Source organism: Eulemur rufifrons, chromosome 24 (genome assembly GCF_041146395.1).
Source record: "Eulemur rufifrons isolate Redbay chromosome 24, OSU_ERuf_1, whole genome shotgun sequence".
Taxonomy (NCBI): Eukaryota; Metazoa; Chordata; class Mammalia; order Primates; family Lemuridae; genus Eulemur; species Eulemur rufifrons.
In genome coordinates this window covers 3,995,809-4,011,095 of record NC_091006.1, presented here as the reverse complement: position 1 = coordinate 4,011,095, position 15,287 = coordinate 3,995,809, and the positions used below count along the sequence as shown (strand labels likewise).

The 15,287-nt window shown below is 48.5% G+C and overlaps 1 protein-coding gene across 1 annotated transcript in view; it reads right to left on the bottom strand.

Moving 5' to 3' along the window:
* Positions 1–5,501: 5,501 nt before the first annotated feature.
* The window catches only part of GARRE1 (granule associated Rac and RHOG effector 1), a 64,065-nt gene continuing 54,279 nt past the window's right edge, over positions 5,502–15,287 (bottom strand). The window contains exons 13-17 of the mRNA XM_069457275.1: positions 13,883–14,916; positions 11,161–11,326; positions 10,217–10,354; positions 7,380–7,458; positions 5,502–6,906 (exon numbers count right to left, since the gene is read on the bottom strand). Coding sequence (XP_069313376.1) covers positions 6,598–6,906; positions 7,380–7,458; positions 10,217–10,354; positions 11,161–11,326; positions 13,883–14,916 — 1,726 coding nt within the window. The 3' untranslated portion in view covers positions 5,502–6,597. The remainder of the gene's footprint in view (positions 6,907–7,379; positions 7,459–10,216; positions 10,355–11,160; positions 11,327–13,882; positions 14,917–15,287) is intronic.

The following is a 15,287-nucleotide window of genomic DNA, read 5'->3' as shown; positions in this document are numbered from 1 at the left end:
GCCTGGGCGACAGAGCCAGACCCTGTCTCTAAAACCAAAACAACATGACTGAGCTTCCACACCCAGCACAACCCTAACAATGCAGAGCAGTATCTGTTGTACTGGAGTTCTGAGAAAGACTCCAACCAGAGTTTCCCATCTGAGCCATTTACTTATCTGCACAGAACAGCACTCTCACCCAAAATCCTGTGTTTCAGAACAGAACCTCACCCAGCAGGAAAGCCAGTCTCAGTAGCCACTGACTCCATTGTTCTAGTAGGTTTTTTTTGGTGACTGTGGTGGATAACTGTTGTCTTTGTCCTCAACCATTACCTCCTGCCCTGTGTTTCTTCCACGGCCTGACTGCATTGGTGATGAGCACATGACCTAAGCCAGCCAAACAAGGTCTTTTCCTAGGACCCTGCAGCCAGCAGGAGAAATTCTCTGCTTTTTGTGGCATTAAGCAACATGTTTGAATGAGCAAACCCGATGAGGTTCAGTCCCTGTGGTCTCAAGGAAGACAATGGAGAGAATGACCCCTACAGAGATAACAAGAGTGAACCTCACAGTGTCCAAATTCCTGGGGCCAGGCTACCCCTGCCTGCAGCTGGAATGGAAATCAATGCTTCCCCCTGGTGTTTATGTTTAGTTGAGTTGTCACTTAAAACTCCAAGTCTTTCCAAAGATCTTACGGGTGTTCACCTGCCCACTGCCACACTGCCTTCTGCAAAGTTCTCTCCCAGCCACCTAAAACCCACAGGAATAGCTCTGAGTATTGGAGAAGAGGCAAGAGGTGAAGTTTTTTTTTAATTCTATTATAAGCAAAGAGATGTGCTTTTTTTCCTTTGAGACAGAGTCTCTCTGTTGCCTGGGCTAGAGTGCAATGGCATCATCATAGCTCACAGCAACCTCAAACTCCTGGGCTCAAGCCTTCCTCCTGCCTCAGCCTCCCGAGTAGCTGGGACTACAGGCGCCCACCCACCATGTCCGGCTAATTTTTCTATTTTTAGAGACGGAGTCTCGCTCTTGCTCAGGCTGGTCTCGAACTCCTGAGCTCAAGCAATCCTCCTGCCTCGGCCTCCCAGAGTGCTAGGATTACAGGCGTGAGCCACCGCGCCCGGCCACGCCGACAGACTTTCTAGAACTGTTCCGGGGAGGCGCGCCCAGCGGGCATGCTGAGTCACAGCGACCCGGCGAAGATGAGAAGACCGCGCGTCCGGGGCTCGGTGCAGCTCCGAGCTCGGGCGCCCTCCGGAGGACTCGTGCACACGTCTGCACACGCGGGAAAGGCGGGATCGAGCGCAGACACTGCTGGGGGAAGGGTGCCCAAGCACCTGCGTGTGGGCTGGCACGTCCAGTGTGGGCGGTGGCGCGCGCGTGCGCATGTCCCCGTGCAGGATCTGGAGCTGGATTGCGGGGAGGGAAACATGCAAACGCCTGCGTCCGCACGTCTCGGATGGAGGTGGTGCGCGCAGGCGCGCATGCTCTGCATGGGGGCGGACTGCGCACGCGCACGCCAGAGGGGTGCGGGGAGTGGGGGGCGCTACTTCCCGCACCCCAGGAGGCTAAGGAGCTTTTCCGTTCTCGCGTCGTAGCTTCATCCCCAGATTTTCCCTGTGAACCCATGGTCTTTTAAAAATTGTCTCCCACCGTACATAGGCGTGGTTGCCATGAGAATAGGAAGCCATGTTTTTATTAAAGGTCTACATAGTCCTGTCCACAGCGCCTAATGTTAATCCCGGTACAAATTCTGGTGATTATGTATTTTCTTTTAGTCCAATGTGAGAGTCTTTTTTATCTAGTTATGTTTTTTTATTTTTTAAGAGGGTGTCGCTTTGTCACCTAGGCTAGAGGGCAATAGCACAATCATCGATCACCGTAGCCTCTTAACTCCTGGGCTCAGGTGATCCTCCTGCCTCAGCCTCTGGAGTTGCTGGGTCTGCCAGTAGCTAGGACTACGGCGCATGCGACTACACCTGGCTAATTTTGTCTTTTGTAGAGGCGGGTGTATCTCGCTAAGTTGCGAAGGCCAACTCCAACTCCTGGCCTTAGGCATCCTGGTCCTCCCGCTCTGGCCTCCCAAAATGTTGGGGTTACAGATGTGAGCCACCATGCCCAGCCTTTAGTTCTATTTTTGCTCTGTATTAGAATTTGCAAATTCTGGCCCCAAAGCACCTCCTTTCATTTGTCTCAATTTGCTTTGTGGTGGTCCCAGGCGCTGCCCTGCACCCTGGGACATGTGACCACGACCAAGACTCCCTCCCTTGCTCTCAGGGGACCTTGGTTCTAGTGAAGGACAAATGCAAACACACAAGATTCCAGGGGAGTGCTAAGTGTGAAACAAAGCCAAGTTGGAGTATGGGCTGTGGCCCTAGAACAGCCTTGGGTTGCAGGGCACAGGGAAGGCCACGTGGGAGTGGGGGGCGGGGGGGGGGGGAGTCTGTGTATGGGAAACCCTGAGGCTGTAGAGGGAAAGGCAGGAGCCAGGTGAGGACCAGGTTGATGGCAGTGGAGATGTAAGAATAAAGTGGAGTTTGAGTGTGCATGGAAATATAGCACTTGAATGAGGAGAGTCAAGTTCGGAAAGAAGAACCAAGAGTATCTTACAGGATAAGCAGCCTGAGCAACTGGGTGGATAGATGGTAGTATTTTTACCAAAGATGGGGAAGATGGGGTTGTCTCCTTTAAAAGACTGAGTTTCAAGGGCAGAGACTGCATCTTCCTTGCGTTCCTGGCTCTTAGCAAGGGCCTGGCCTCTAGGTGACATTAGTAAATGTTGAAATAAGGTGACACACCTGAAACAATCCTTCTCCCGCACCTAGGCCTACATACACAACTCAACATCCCAACACAACCCACATCCAGTCCCCTCACAGATGCGCAGAGGCCTGGGCCCAGCCACCCTACCCCTGCGCAATTTTAAGGCTCGTTGCATGTGTTCCTTCCAGGAGCCCGCCCTGGAGGTTCCTCAGACTTGTGGGGACGTATAGCTGGGAGGCAGCCAGTCATGCTGTCCACGTACGTGGCTATTTAGCAGTTAAGGAGCTGACCACTGGGAAAGGTTTATTTCCTTTGTCTCCAAATCGGGAGGAGGGTCACAGCAGTGGCCACACAATGCACAGGCGGCCACCAGCTCACAGCTGCATCGTTGGCTTGCAGCATTTCAGCTACACCCCCTGCATGCTGGCAGCCCCTCTCTCAAGGAGCCCCCAGGTGGGAAAGGAGGGTCTCAAGCCTCCCAACTGCCTGTGTGTCCTCTTCCATTTCTCAGATGGGGCCTAGGCCTCCAGGGACCCTCTAGGAGCTCAGGTCTAACATCTGTTCTGCTTCCACCCCCACCCATCCGGTCTCACAGCCAGGGAGACAAGACTCCGCTTCTGTCTGCTGCTTCACTGCTGGGAATCAAAGCCAGTGACTAGCACTGGGTGCTTGTGTGAAATAGGAACACACTTGAATAAGATACGTACTTTTTTTCCTGCTAGCATTTTCATATAAACTTCCAGTGTATTCCTCAGCACACTCATGCAACATGTTACTAAGCAACCTTGTCCTGAGGTGCATTTGGAAGGTTCTAGAACTTGGTCCCCATGCTCAACCTCAAGGAATCTCAGCAGAAATAAGCTGGAAGTGATACTTATACTCACAGGCTATATATTAATGCTCACATTACTGCATTTTCCTAAGTTCATGAAAAAAAGTTTCAGTGAAGTGCTTTCTTTCTGTCAATGAGAATGAGTTGAAATTCCCCTGTAACACACCCTCCATTTCTGGTTCTCATGATATGGTCTTCCTTCTGCCTAGCAGGATGGCATCATCCAGTGAGACAGGTCCTTCTTATTGCCTGTGAGGCAGGGTCTCTCTGCCACAGATTGGGTCCCTGTTGTGAGGAGAAGGTGAAACAAGTTCTCATTCCTGGGTCTGCTTCGTGGACAGGCTGGCTGGGCAGGTCACAGCACCCACGTTTGGTAGGATGTGGGTGCTGGCAGACCCCAACCCAAAGAGAGAGCTTGCATCCTTCCAGGAGACAGTCTCCTTTACCACTGTATCGGCTCCACTTGTGCAGAGGCTTAAACCATCTATGTCCTTAGGGAAGCCAAGACAGGAGTTGTGGCTGGTGGTTTTGCTTCCTGCCCATCCATTCCAGCTCACCTTAATATCCCAAGTGACCTTCCCCCTTGCTAAGTCTCAGAATCAGGGAACAAGCTGACCTACAAATCAACTCATGCGCAGCTTTTCAAAGTAATGAGTCAGGCAGGGCTTCTGACATGGTGTCTGCTGTTCATTTTAAACAAAGATACAAAGTATTATTAAATGTATATTTTTAATAAAGCCAAGAATTACTTTACTTATAGGAGCTTTAAAAGATACAAAATGTAGAGTTCCAGTTTGGAAGCATTGTAACTATTCACACCATGTCCTGCTGATGCCCGAGCAAGGCAGCCACGCCCGGCCATGCAAAGGACACACACATTCACACACGCACACACATGCGCTTTGGCGAGACCCCTCTGCCGAGCGCAGCACCTGGAATTACCAGTGTTCAGAGCAAGGTGGTGCTGGGAACACAGCACCTACATAGAGACCACATAAACAGCTTCACACAGTCTCACCGCCCATGGAGATGCAATTAAAAAATGTCTTCCTTGATAGAGAAGAACAAACTGGAAAGTGACAATTAGCGATGTCAACTGTGCTGGGGCATCAAGGACTGACCTCTGTCCAAGGTGAGGTCTCTGGGGAGGCACTATTAAAACAAGAGTATTTCAGTATAATAGAACTCGAAATACAGGGTACTGTGGACACATTACTGAAGGAAATAGAAAACTATCTTACAGGTAAAACAGCCACGAACAACTTTAACAGAGATTAGTGTGCACACTGTGACAGCTAACACAGACAAGAGCCACACGGGGTTGGTGCAAAGCACGTGCCTGAAAAGTCTATATACAAAATAGTTTTCTGTAAACATGGTGAGGTGAATGCTCGGAACCCACGGTGAAAGATCATAAATACAGGCAGCAATGGCATCCCCACACAGCACAAAAGACAACACCCAAGGCCTGGAAACAGCCCGACAACACAGTACTAAAAATTCAGGTGGCTGGGCTCAGACACCCTCAGGGTCCTCTACAATTATTGTGTGTGTGTGTGTGTGTGTGTGTGTACATACATATATATATTCTTTTTGGTATTTTTAAATATAAATTTACTTATATTTATAGAAAAATGAGAACATAAATGTGTTATTACAATCTTTGCTGGAAAAGCTTATATGGAGCTAAAAAGAATAAACCATTTATTAGTAGTTAACATATATTAAAATGGTTTAATGATTTAAGAAAATATAAAAAAAAATATTAATACTGTCAAACTTTCATACCAGAAAATATTATGGATTTTTCTCAATTAGACTTTTTCAAAGATGAAATATGAAAAATTTAAATAAGTTTTATATAAAGAACTTTCTGTAACCTCAATTACTATACAGTGGGATATGTCTATTCTATATAGATAGATTTATTATTAATTCTCAATTTAAGCACCATTCAATTCTTCTGGATCCATTCTGGCTGGAAAATACTCCTAAATCCACAGGATGTCATCTATTTAATGGCACATGTTAACTGAAAATGAGGTGGATTTTTTTTTTTTTAAGAAAAGACTTTAAATTAATTTCTATCTACATCTTAATTGGTTTGTCTTCTGAGCCAGCTCACAATGTTCCTGCAGTTTCAAGTGCAGGTGTCTCTGTGCAGCCCCTGACCACACCCCCTGCTCTGAGGACCGTGTCCAGGCCTCTGGCCCCGTGGGGAAGGCCCCACGGGCAGCAGGTGCAGCTCCATCCTGCACACAGACGGCAGCTGGCCGGCTCATCTCCGCGCGCCTTCGGCAATACGCCTCTGACATCAGTTTTACCACCCTGCTGTGGTGAATCTGGTAGACACTGCACTCCCAGGGTGCTGCTGGGTGGCAAGGGGCTGCCACCCACAGAAACCCAGGTGACTGCGTCTGCTCACAAATATTCTAAACTTTGCCCGTTTTATATAAGCTTAAATAAAGATAGTGTTGAACAAACCTCCAGCCAGTATATCTGTCACCTTAAAATACTCGATGCATGTTAGGCAGGAGATGTTTTAACTAAAAACCTACATGAAAAAATAGCTATAAAATACAGTGATTGGTGTGGTCATCACTCAAGGTGTGAAGGGAGGAGGAGGAGAGGGTTTCAGAAGAATGGTCAGTTTTGCTCTAAGCCTTCAGGCCTGATGCCTTCCCAACACACAGCAGGACTAAAAACCCACGAGCTGTGCTGCTCCAAGTGTGGCCGGTGGCTGCCTGCATCAGAGCCCCCTGAAGTGCTTACTAGGCATGCAGATCCCCCAGCATCCTGAGGGTTAGAAACCTCCGTCTACAGCTGGCTCTCCAGGGCTCTGATGCCTCCAAAGTTTGAAAAGCCAGGCTTCGAAGGCTTGGAGCTGCCAACCACCCTTGTCCCCAAGGAATTCTCCCTGGGACAGGGGTACACTGGTCCTCTGGGGGGCTGGTGTCAGCTAGCTGGCCCTAGGGCGGGGACACTCACCCCAGCAGCTCCGGGCATGCAAGCAGGCTGGCCCTGGATCAGTACTGGGGCAGGTAAGCCGGCCTGCGCTCGGCCTTCCCGGGGAAAGCCTTGAAGCCCTTGGGTACTGCCTTGTGTGCTGGTGGGGGTGGGGGCTGTGGTGGGGGCTGCACGTAGGTGAAGGACGCGGCACTGCAGTCACTGGTCGCAGCCCACACTGGAGACTGCAGCATTTGCATGGTGTCGTTCCACTGGCTGCCGGGGCTGGCGACTGCATAGAGTTGTGCGCTTGGGCTGGGCAGCGTGCTGGGCAGCGGGGAAGGGTGTTGCCAGGGTGCTTTGGGTGGCCATGTTTTGGTTTTGTTATCCTGAGAAACAGAAAAGAGTCCTTAGTGGCATTTCTGGTAATTTATTTTTCACCACTTCCCCAGGCCTCTGGCCCTTAGTCCCACCTAGAAGACAAGGTGAGAGCACAGCCCCTCCCCACAGCCCTGTCCAATAGGACTTCTTGCAATGACAGCAATGTGCTATGCCTGCACTGTCCCATACAGTAGCCACTTGCTATATGCAGCTACTGCAACTGAGGAACTAAAGTTTTATTTATATTTAATTTAAATTTATTTAGCCATAGGTGGCAAATGGCTATCATATTGGACAGCACAGCCCTAGAGCTTCCTCTACATGTGGTTCTGAGTCAGATGAGCTGGCTAATCATTTAGAAAAAATCATGAGAGAAAAAGTTATTCACCACAAAGAGGACCCCTCATTACTTCGAGGCCCCCTTAAAACTGAAGCTGTGGAAACTGGCCACGGTCTGAACCCACAAGCCAGCCTGCAATACCTGGTTCACGTCCTCTATCGTAGTAAGGAGAGGCGGTGAGGGCAGCGTGCTGGTCTCCTGCTCTCCGCTGCTGTGTTTCCTGCAAGAACCAAGAGCTCAGAGCAGTGATCGCCCAGCTTCCAGCCCAGCCTACCTGCAGGGGACACCCTAGCTACCTGGCTCTGGTGTCTCTGGGCCCTGGTTCTAAGTGGGGAGGCCTTGGGTCCAGAGGGATAAGGGGAGTCGGCATTGAATGGTGCACTCCCAAAAAGCCAGCACAGGCAGATCTGGCAGGGGAGGGTGGCAGGCATGAAGACAGGCTTTTTTCAGTTGCTCTGAGTCCACTACTTTTAGCCTTCTGTTAATCTGGTCAACAGATACTGACTGTTCACCATGTACTAACAATATGTGACTTAAAAACAAAAGCCCAGGCTAGGCGCGGTGGCTCACACCTGTAATCCTAGCACTCTGGGAGGCCGAGGCAGGAGGATCACTTGAGGTCAGGAGTTCCAGACCAGCCTGAGCAAAAGCAAGATCCCATCTCTATTAAAAACAGAAAAAATTAGCCGGGCAACTAAAAATAGGAAAAATTAGCCACATGTGGTGGCATGTGTCTGTAGTCCCAGCTACTCGGGAGGCTGAGGAAAGAGGATCGCTTGAGCCCAGGAGTTTGAGGTTCCTGTGAGCTAGGCTGTGCCACAGCACTCTAGTCCAAATGACAGAGTGAGACTCTGTCAAAAGAAAGAAAGATAAAGAAGGGAAGGAAAGAAAGGGAGGGAAAGAAAGGAAGGAAAGAAAGAAAGAAAAGAAAAGAAAGAAAAGCAAAAAAAGGAGAAAAACCCCCAAATTCCATTAGTTTTACTACTGTAGCAACATGAAAAAGTTTGTTACAATATTGAATAAAAAGGGCAGGGTGTGGTGGGATCAGAGCCAGTATTCCTGCATGCGGATGGCAGTCTCTGCAGAAGTGGTGCTAGAGGTGACTTCTCAGATGTCCAGTCAACCACATGTCTGAAACAGAAGTCTTAAACTCTGCCCCAGCTCAAACTGGCTCCCCCTGCAGTCCCCCCATCTCGGTTCCCAGCACCCCTACACCCAGCAGCTCAGGCTGAAAACATGCGTGTCATCCTCTCGTACCTTCCCCACCGCCACTTCCCTGCCAGTCGCGCCCTCACTTTACTCAGCTCTCTCTTCATCGGGGGCCTCCCTGGCTACCCTTCTGAAAATAGAAAAGCCACCTGTTCCCTGCATTTTCCACCTCACACCCTGCTGTATTTTCTGTCAGAGTGCCCAACCCAACCTATTTAATATTTTTTTTTATCTGTCTTCTCTCCCTAGAATACGAATTCCAAGAAGAAGGGGATTTTGTTTTGTTTGCACCTGTACCACCAGCACCTGGTCCATGACAGGTGCCACTGAATGAAAGGGTGAATGAATTTAACTTCTCTGAGCCTCAGTTTCCTCTCCTATTAATTGGGGATAAAGTAGGACTTATAAGGTGGTTGTTAGGGGTTGAACAGTATATCCCCAAAATTCATATGTTGAAGTCCTAACCCCCCTGCACCCCAGAATGTGACTGTATTTAAAGACTGGGTCTTTAAAGAGGTAATTAAGTTAAAATGAGGTCCTTAGGTGAGGCCCTGATCCAGTATGATTTATGAGAACACCAGGACGCAGAGACGCTCAGGGAAGGCCATGTTCAGACACAGGGAGAAGCAGCCATGACAAGCCAAGGAAGACAGACCTCAGAAGAAACCAGCCTGCCAACATCTTGATCTCAGACTTTTAGCTTCCATAACCGTGAGACAATAAATACCTGCTGTTCAAGCCACCCAATCCGTGGTAATTTGTTATGGCAGATCTAGCAAGTAAATATAGGTTGTAAGAATTAAGTGGAAAAAAATGTATGTGAAGTGCCTAGGCCAGGGCCTGCCCTACAGAAAGCAGCCTACCTTGGCTAGTGACCAATCGGGGTCATCACCTCCTTTACTACTCTGTGTATACCAACTTAGGTACCCTTCCGTCTGTACGCACCTGCTCCCCACTGCTCATCTAGTGAAGACTGACCCTGTCACACGCATCTGTGTACTGGGCTTCCCTTCCCACAGCATGACTCCTGGTGCCCGGGGTACCCGGCACACTCTCCATTCCTGCCCGTGTCCCTTACTCTGCCACCTCTGGACTTGGCTTCCTCACATCCACAGCAGTCTGTCTACTTCTAATCAAACTCTTCTCTTAGTTCAGAGCCCATTTTAATTTTTATGACTACTATTGAAACCTTCTTAGATCTGAATATGCTATAGTGCTCCTTTTTTCAACTTTGAAATACCATTCAGAGGTCATTTTATCCAGTACCACCTATGACAAAAAAACTGAGGGTCAGAGAGGGCCAGGCCCTCGTCTGGGGTTCCAGAGCCTATTGGTGAGTCCAGGTTAGAACTTGCTTGTGCTGGCCCTCTGCTCCTCCCAAAGAAAGAGCTGCCTCCTGCAAGGCACAGACCAGCACCGGCAGACCCTGTCTCCTGAATCCTTCCTCCCCATCATACTGGTATTTTGGGCTACCGTAAGACTGTTCTGCCAGCAAAAACTCAACCCAATGTTGAGTCACCTGGGCTGCAAGCCTGTGTGGTGGCCCCACAGAAACCTGAGAAGATGAGGCCAGCTCTTCCTTGTGGGAAACACTTCCTGAAGGTGCTCTTTAGAGGCCTTCAGCTAGCTAGTATGGGAAGAGCCCCTCTACCTCTAGGACACGAGGCAGACTGGGAGCGACTGGGTTCCTGACTTTCCCAGAGGAGTAAGCTATAGGTCACATTCACACTCCCCTCTCTCCTCCCCTTGGTTCAGAAATCTCTTCTTACCTTCTCTGCTTGACAGCAGCGACGAGATCAGGCCCTGAAAACATGGAGAACAAGCTGTCTCCATTGGCCGAGGACGTCTCATCGCTCGAGCTGGCGGAGTCTCCCTGAGCACCTGACCAGCCGCCGTGCAGGCCATCCCTGAAAGCCAAAGAGAGAAGCTGGTCCAGGGCCTCCTGCAGCCAGCCTGGACACTGGCTGGACAGACCCGAGGCCAGCCCCTACCCTCCACCCCAGCCCTAAAAGAGCAGTCCTTACCTTGTACTCATCTCATAACCAAATAGTGCTCTGTCTCTCCCTTCTAAAAACTTAAGGTTTTCTTCCTTGCCCTTATTTCAAAATCAATACATATTCATCACTTCCCTTTATTCCTCTAAGAAGCCTGTAGTTTGTATATAAAATTTACTTTAGAGAAAACAAAAAATTGAGATGGTCTTTAGTTATCCAGATGTATTAACCAGGCAGCAATATAAGATGTGAAAAATCCCCAGTTTTGTTTATGATAAAAACACGCAATTCTTTCAATATACTGGAATCTGAACCATGAACCTTTGCTTTCTGTAGGCTATGCCGATGGCATTCCATAAACCACATGGGTTTCACAGCCACACTCATTTCAGCATAAAGACTGTGTTAAACATGCAATTCCTTTACAAACACCTTTAATCAAATAACATCCTTGTCTAGCGCTGAAGAATCTGTCTTGAAAATTATGAATTTATACCAATTGTGTGTTCACAGGGACCCATCACGCCACCTGGCATCTTACAGTCAGTCACAGAACTCTGATCCCCTGCAGACAGAATCACGTGTCACTCTCTCTCGTGGACGCTTGAAACTGAACTGCCTAACAAGAGTGCACAGATGCCAAGGAGCCTCTCTGCTCATAGGGCCCATGGGGGACTCAAGTCCCACTCTGGGCTTCCCTGCTGTACCCCAGCACTCACCCTTCTGTAAAGAACTCCGGGAAAGGCCAGGTCCGGTGGGCGTCGTCCATGGGCGGCCAGTTGCCCCGGGGGTTGCCTGGCCGGCGACCGTGCTGGGTCTGCCGCTTCTGCTGCATTGCCTGGCTCACTCCTGCCACGTAGCGTGCGAACTCCGGGTCTGAACCCACTGCGTTGAGACAAAGGAACAAACAGGGTTTGGGGCCAAACTGGCCTCTTGGTTCCTTCCCTACCCTCTGAGCATGTGCTGGTCACACATACAATGGAAGTGGGGAGGAGCGGCCAGGCCTGTGGCCCACACAGGTGGGTGCAGGCTTTGCCCAGCACCCTGCTACAGTGAGATGGGGCTTTCAGCACACGGGTCTGAAGCTGGGGCTGTCAGGAAGGGTTATGCCCAGGACAGAGGCAGGCTGATTATGAAAGAAAGACAGAGAGAAAAATGATTTGATTTATCCATGACCAGATTTTGAAGACAAATATTAGTCACTTTAAAATTATTCAATGTCTTGTTGCTATGTACCTGGAGTTATTAGCTAACAACTTAGAAAATCAGATGATGACAACTGACTACTGAAAGCTATCAAAGCATCAGTGCCAGCTAGACAGACGATATATACTGTTCCTGATTGAGCCAAGATGCTTTTTGTTTTTTGAGAGAGCCTCGCTCTGTCACCCCGGTTAGAGTGCAATGGCATAATCATAGCTCACTGCAACCTCAAACTCCTGGGCTCAAGCAATCCTCCCGCCTCAGCCTCCCAGAGTTTTAGGAGTACAGGCGTGAGCCTTGAGCCAAGATTTGATCGAGCATTTTCCTGGATATTGGACAGGAGACTTGCTCATTCTGTCTGAAGATAGTAAGAGCAGCAAAGAATGAGATGAGATTTCAGAATGCTTTAAGAGGTGGCTGGAAACATACTGGACAGAACTGAGTAAGGATGTGCAGGGCAGTATGAGTGGGAGAACAAGAGCACAGGTGGCATTTAGATAAAGGGTCAAACAAAAAGATATGGCAGGAAAGCATCTATGGATCACCAATCAATAGGACTCAGTAGTGCATACTTTTTAGCTTCAAATTAGGAAAAGATACTAGGGCACAATCCCATTATCAGCTTGCTCTTAGGGCACTGTCACAGGACCATGGCTGTGCCATTTGTGCACTGCACAAAGATGCCCATACTAGGGGAGAGAACAGGGGATGAAATCAAGGCCTTGATACCAGAGTTAGTCAAGCCACGCCCCCAGTTTGCCTGTTCAGAAGGGGCACTAGAGGGCGCCTTCTCTAATTCACCTGTCCAGAGGAACACCCCTCCTTAATCTGCACAACGGACTGTGCAGACCTTGTGCCCTTGGGGTGGGTTCTAAATAAGGCAACATCATGGACTTGAGGGTCAGAAAAGAACACCCAGAAGAAAAAGGATTTGTAGGCTAAAGACATAAGAGTTATCAGGGTCTTGAGCGAGACCCCATCTCTACTAAAAATAGAAAGAAATTATCTGGCCAACTAAAAAAATATATAGAAAAAATTAGCCAGGCATGGTGGCCCATGACTATAGTCCCAGCTACTCGGGAGGCTGAGGCAGAAGGATCACTTGAGCCCAGGAGTTTGAGGTTGCTGTGAGCTAGGCTGATGCCACGGCACTGTAGCCCGGGCAACAGAGCGAGACTCTCTGTCTCAAAAAAAAAAAAAAAAAAAAAAAAAGATTAATGCTGGGGTGTTTTAGCAAGGAATTTCCTCTTCTGGTGGTATTTGCTTATAAAAATATTTGTTATACTTATTTATGATATTTCACAGTGTTCTCCCATAAATGAAATATATTTTCTACTTCTGTATGCCTTCTGCTAAATTAGATAAAAAAGTTTGCATCTACCTACCTTATCAGATTTTCTTACTAATTCCAGAAGTTTTTTCAATTCTATTATAAGCAAAGAGATGTGCTCTTTTTTTTCCTGAGACACAGTCTCACTCTGTTGCCCGGGCTAGAGTTCCGTGGCATCAGCCTAGCTCATAGCAACCTCAAACTCCTGGGCTCAAGCAATCTTCCTGCCTCGGCCTCTCAAATTGCTAGGATTACAGGCATGATCCACTATGCCCAGCAGTCCTCTCTTAAAGTGCTTTTAATTCCTATATTTGTAGTTATTTCTCCTTTCTATTTCCTATTTTGGTTTCTCTCTGCTTTCTCTTAATCATGCTCATAATAAACTGATTTATCTATTTCACTGGTCTTTCAAAGATTCTCCTTTTAGACTACTAATTTCTACTATATTTTTCTTTTTAATTTACTTAATTTTGGCTTTTTCCCTTATTTCCTCTTCCTAGTTTATTTTTGTTTTGTTTCTAAATTCTTTCTCTGATTTCTTAAGATGACTCTGGTGTTATTTTCACACTGTCTAAGCCAGGAGAAGGTATATTTCATGAGGCAGGAGGGCACCCTGCCACCTTTCACAGGTCCTACAGTTCAAGCAAAAAACGAGAATCAGGTGAACAGACTATGTCATCAGCGAAAAAGTGCCCCACAGCTCCCAAGAATAGGGGGCCCAGGCTGGAGCCCACTTGAACTATGGGACTTTGAGCCATTCCAGGAACTTCTGTTAGCCCCAATCCTGCTCTCTGTAACATGAGAACAACAGTTCCGCCTACCTTCTCAGGCTCTTTCTCACCACTGTTTCCCACTCTTGCTAGGAGTTCACAGTGAAATGGTTAAAGGGGTGGGGAGGCCTCACATACCTGCAGGATCAAAAGGCAGGATCTCTCCCAACATCCCAAAGACTCCGTCGCTTTGGTCACGGTTTGGCCAGGTATTATTTCTAGGTCCCTGCGGCTTCTGTCCCAAAACCTCCGACATCACATTGTCCATATAGCTGCTCACCAGACCCAAGCTGTACAAGTCAGAACTGAGATCAGATATGCCAGGCCACTGACCAAGAGGAGACAGACCTGCTCCAACGGTCTGTGCTGGCTGCTGGGATGAGCCATGTACCCATTTCCCAGGTGCCCGAGGCTGGGGTGGGGGCTGCTGCGATCCAATGGGTTGGAGTAGGTGTTGGTAGTACGGGACCTGGGGTGGTTGTTGCTTTGGGGACTGCTGCTGAGGTGCCAGTCCCGGCTGGGGTGTCAGAGGTGTGTGTGCTCCAGTCTGGGGTGGCCGTGGTGGAGGGGCCACTGACAGCGATGGCTGCTGTGGCTGCACGGCTCCTGCCTTCTGCTCAGTCCCCATGGCTGTGGCAGCAGAATTACGCCTTGTCACCAACGGAGAGCCCTGATGTGACTGGCCCATGTTAAAGCCTGAGAGAAAATCTATCACCTCTTGCATTTCCTGATCTGTTGGTAAGTTCATACCCTTCTCGTCCGTGCCTTCGTCCCCATGCAGGAAGGTCTCACGTCTCTCCATGAGAAAACCATTGGCCATTGGATTACTGGAATTCTGAGCCGATTGTGAAGGGTCTGTAGTCCTAGGGAAATTACCAATGTTCAAAATGTTTTGCAACCTTGCGTCAATATTACCGGGCATTTTGGCCTTCTCTTCTGAACACCCAGCTATGAAGATGTTTTTGGAAGGGGTACTTTGGATGGAATAATTGGTGCTGCTGCTAGAGCTGGCACACGAAGTTTTCTTGGTGAACCGGGAGGTCAGTTTGGAGAATGTCTTTTGCAGGCCACCAGAAGATTTGTTTCCATTTCCGGAAGGCAGGTCAGCCTGATTCCCAAAATCACAGATCTCCCTTTGAAGCTGGATCTGTATGCAGGGCAAAGCTTGTTCCCTGTTTAAACAGAAATTTATTTATTAAAAAAAAAAACAAATATACAAAGTGGAGAATAAAATGGACATCTTTCTATTTAAGAAAGGCTTTGAAAACAAGAAAGACCTCTCTAGTTGGTAGCAGGTTCACTTATTTTATAGATAAAAATAAATGAATACCCAAGGGTTTTGAGAATATGTAATCTGCAACATCCAACACAGGGCTGTGGAAACTGTAACATTACAATTAATGTTACAATTCTGAGGAGTCCGAGTGAAACCCTCTGACTGCAGTGCAGGAGAGCTACGCGTGGCCTCAATGGGGGATGCCACTGGCAGAGGTTACCTTTGTGCAGAGGAACAGGGACTGAGCGCTAGGCGGTCCAGCAGAGG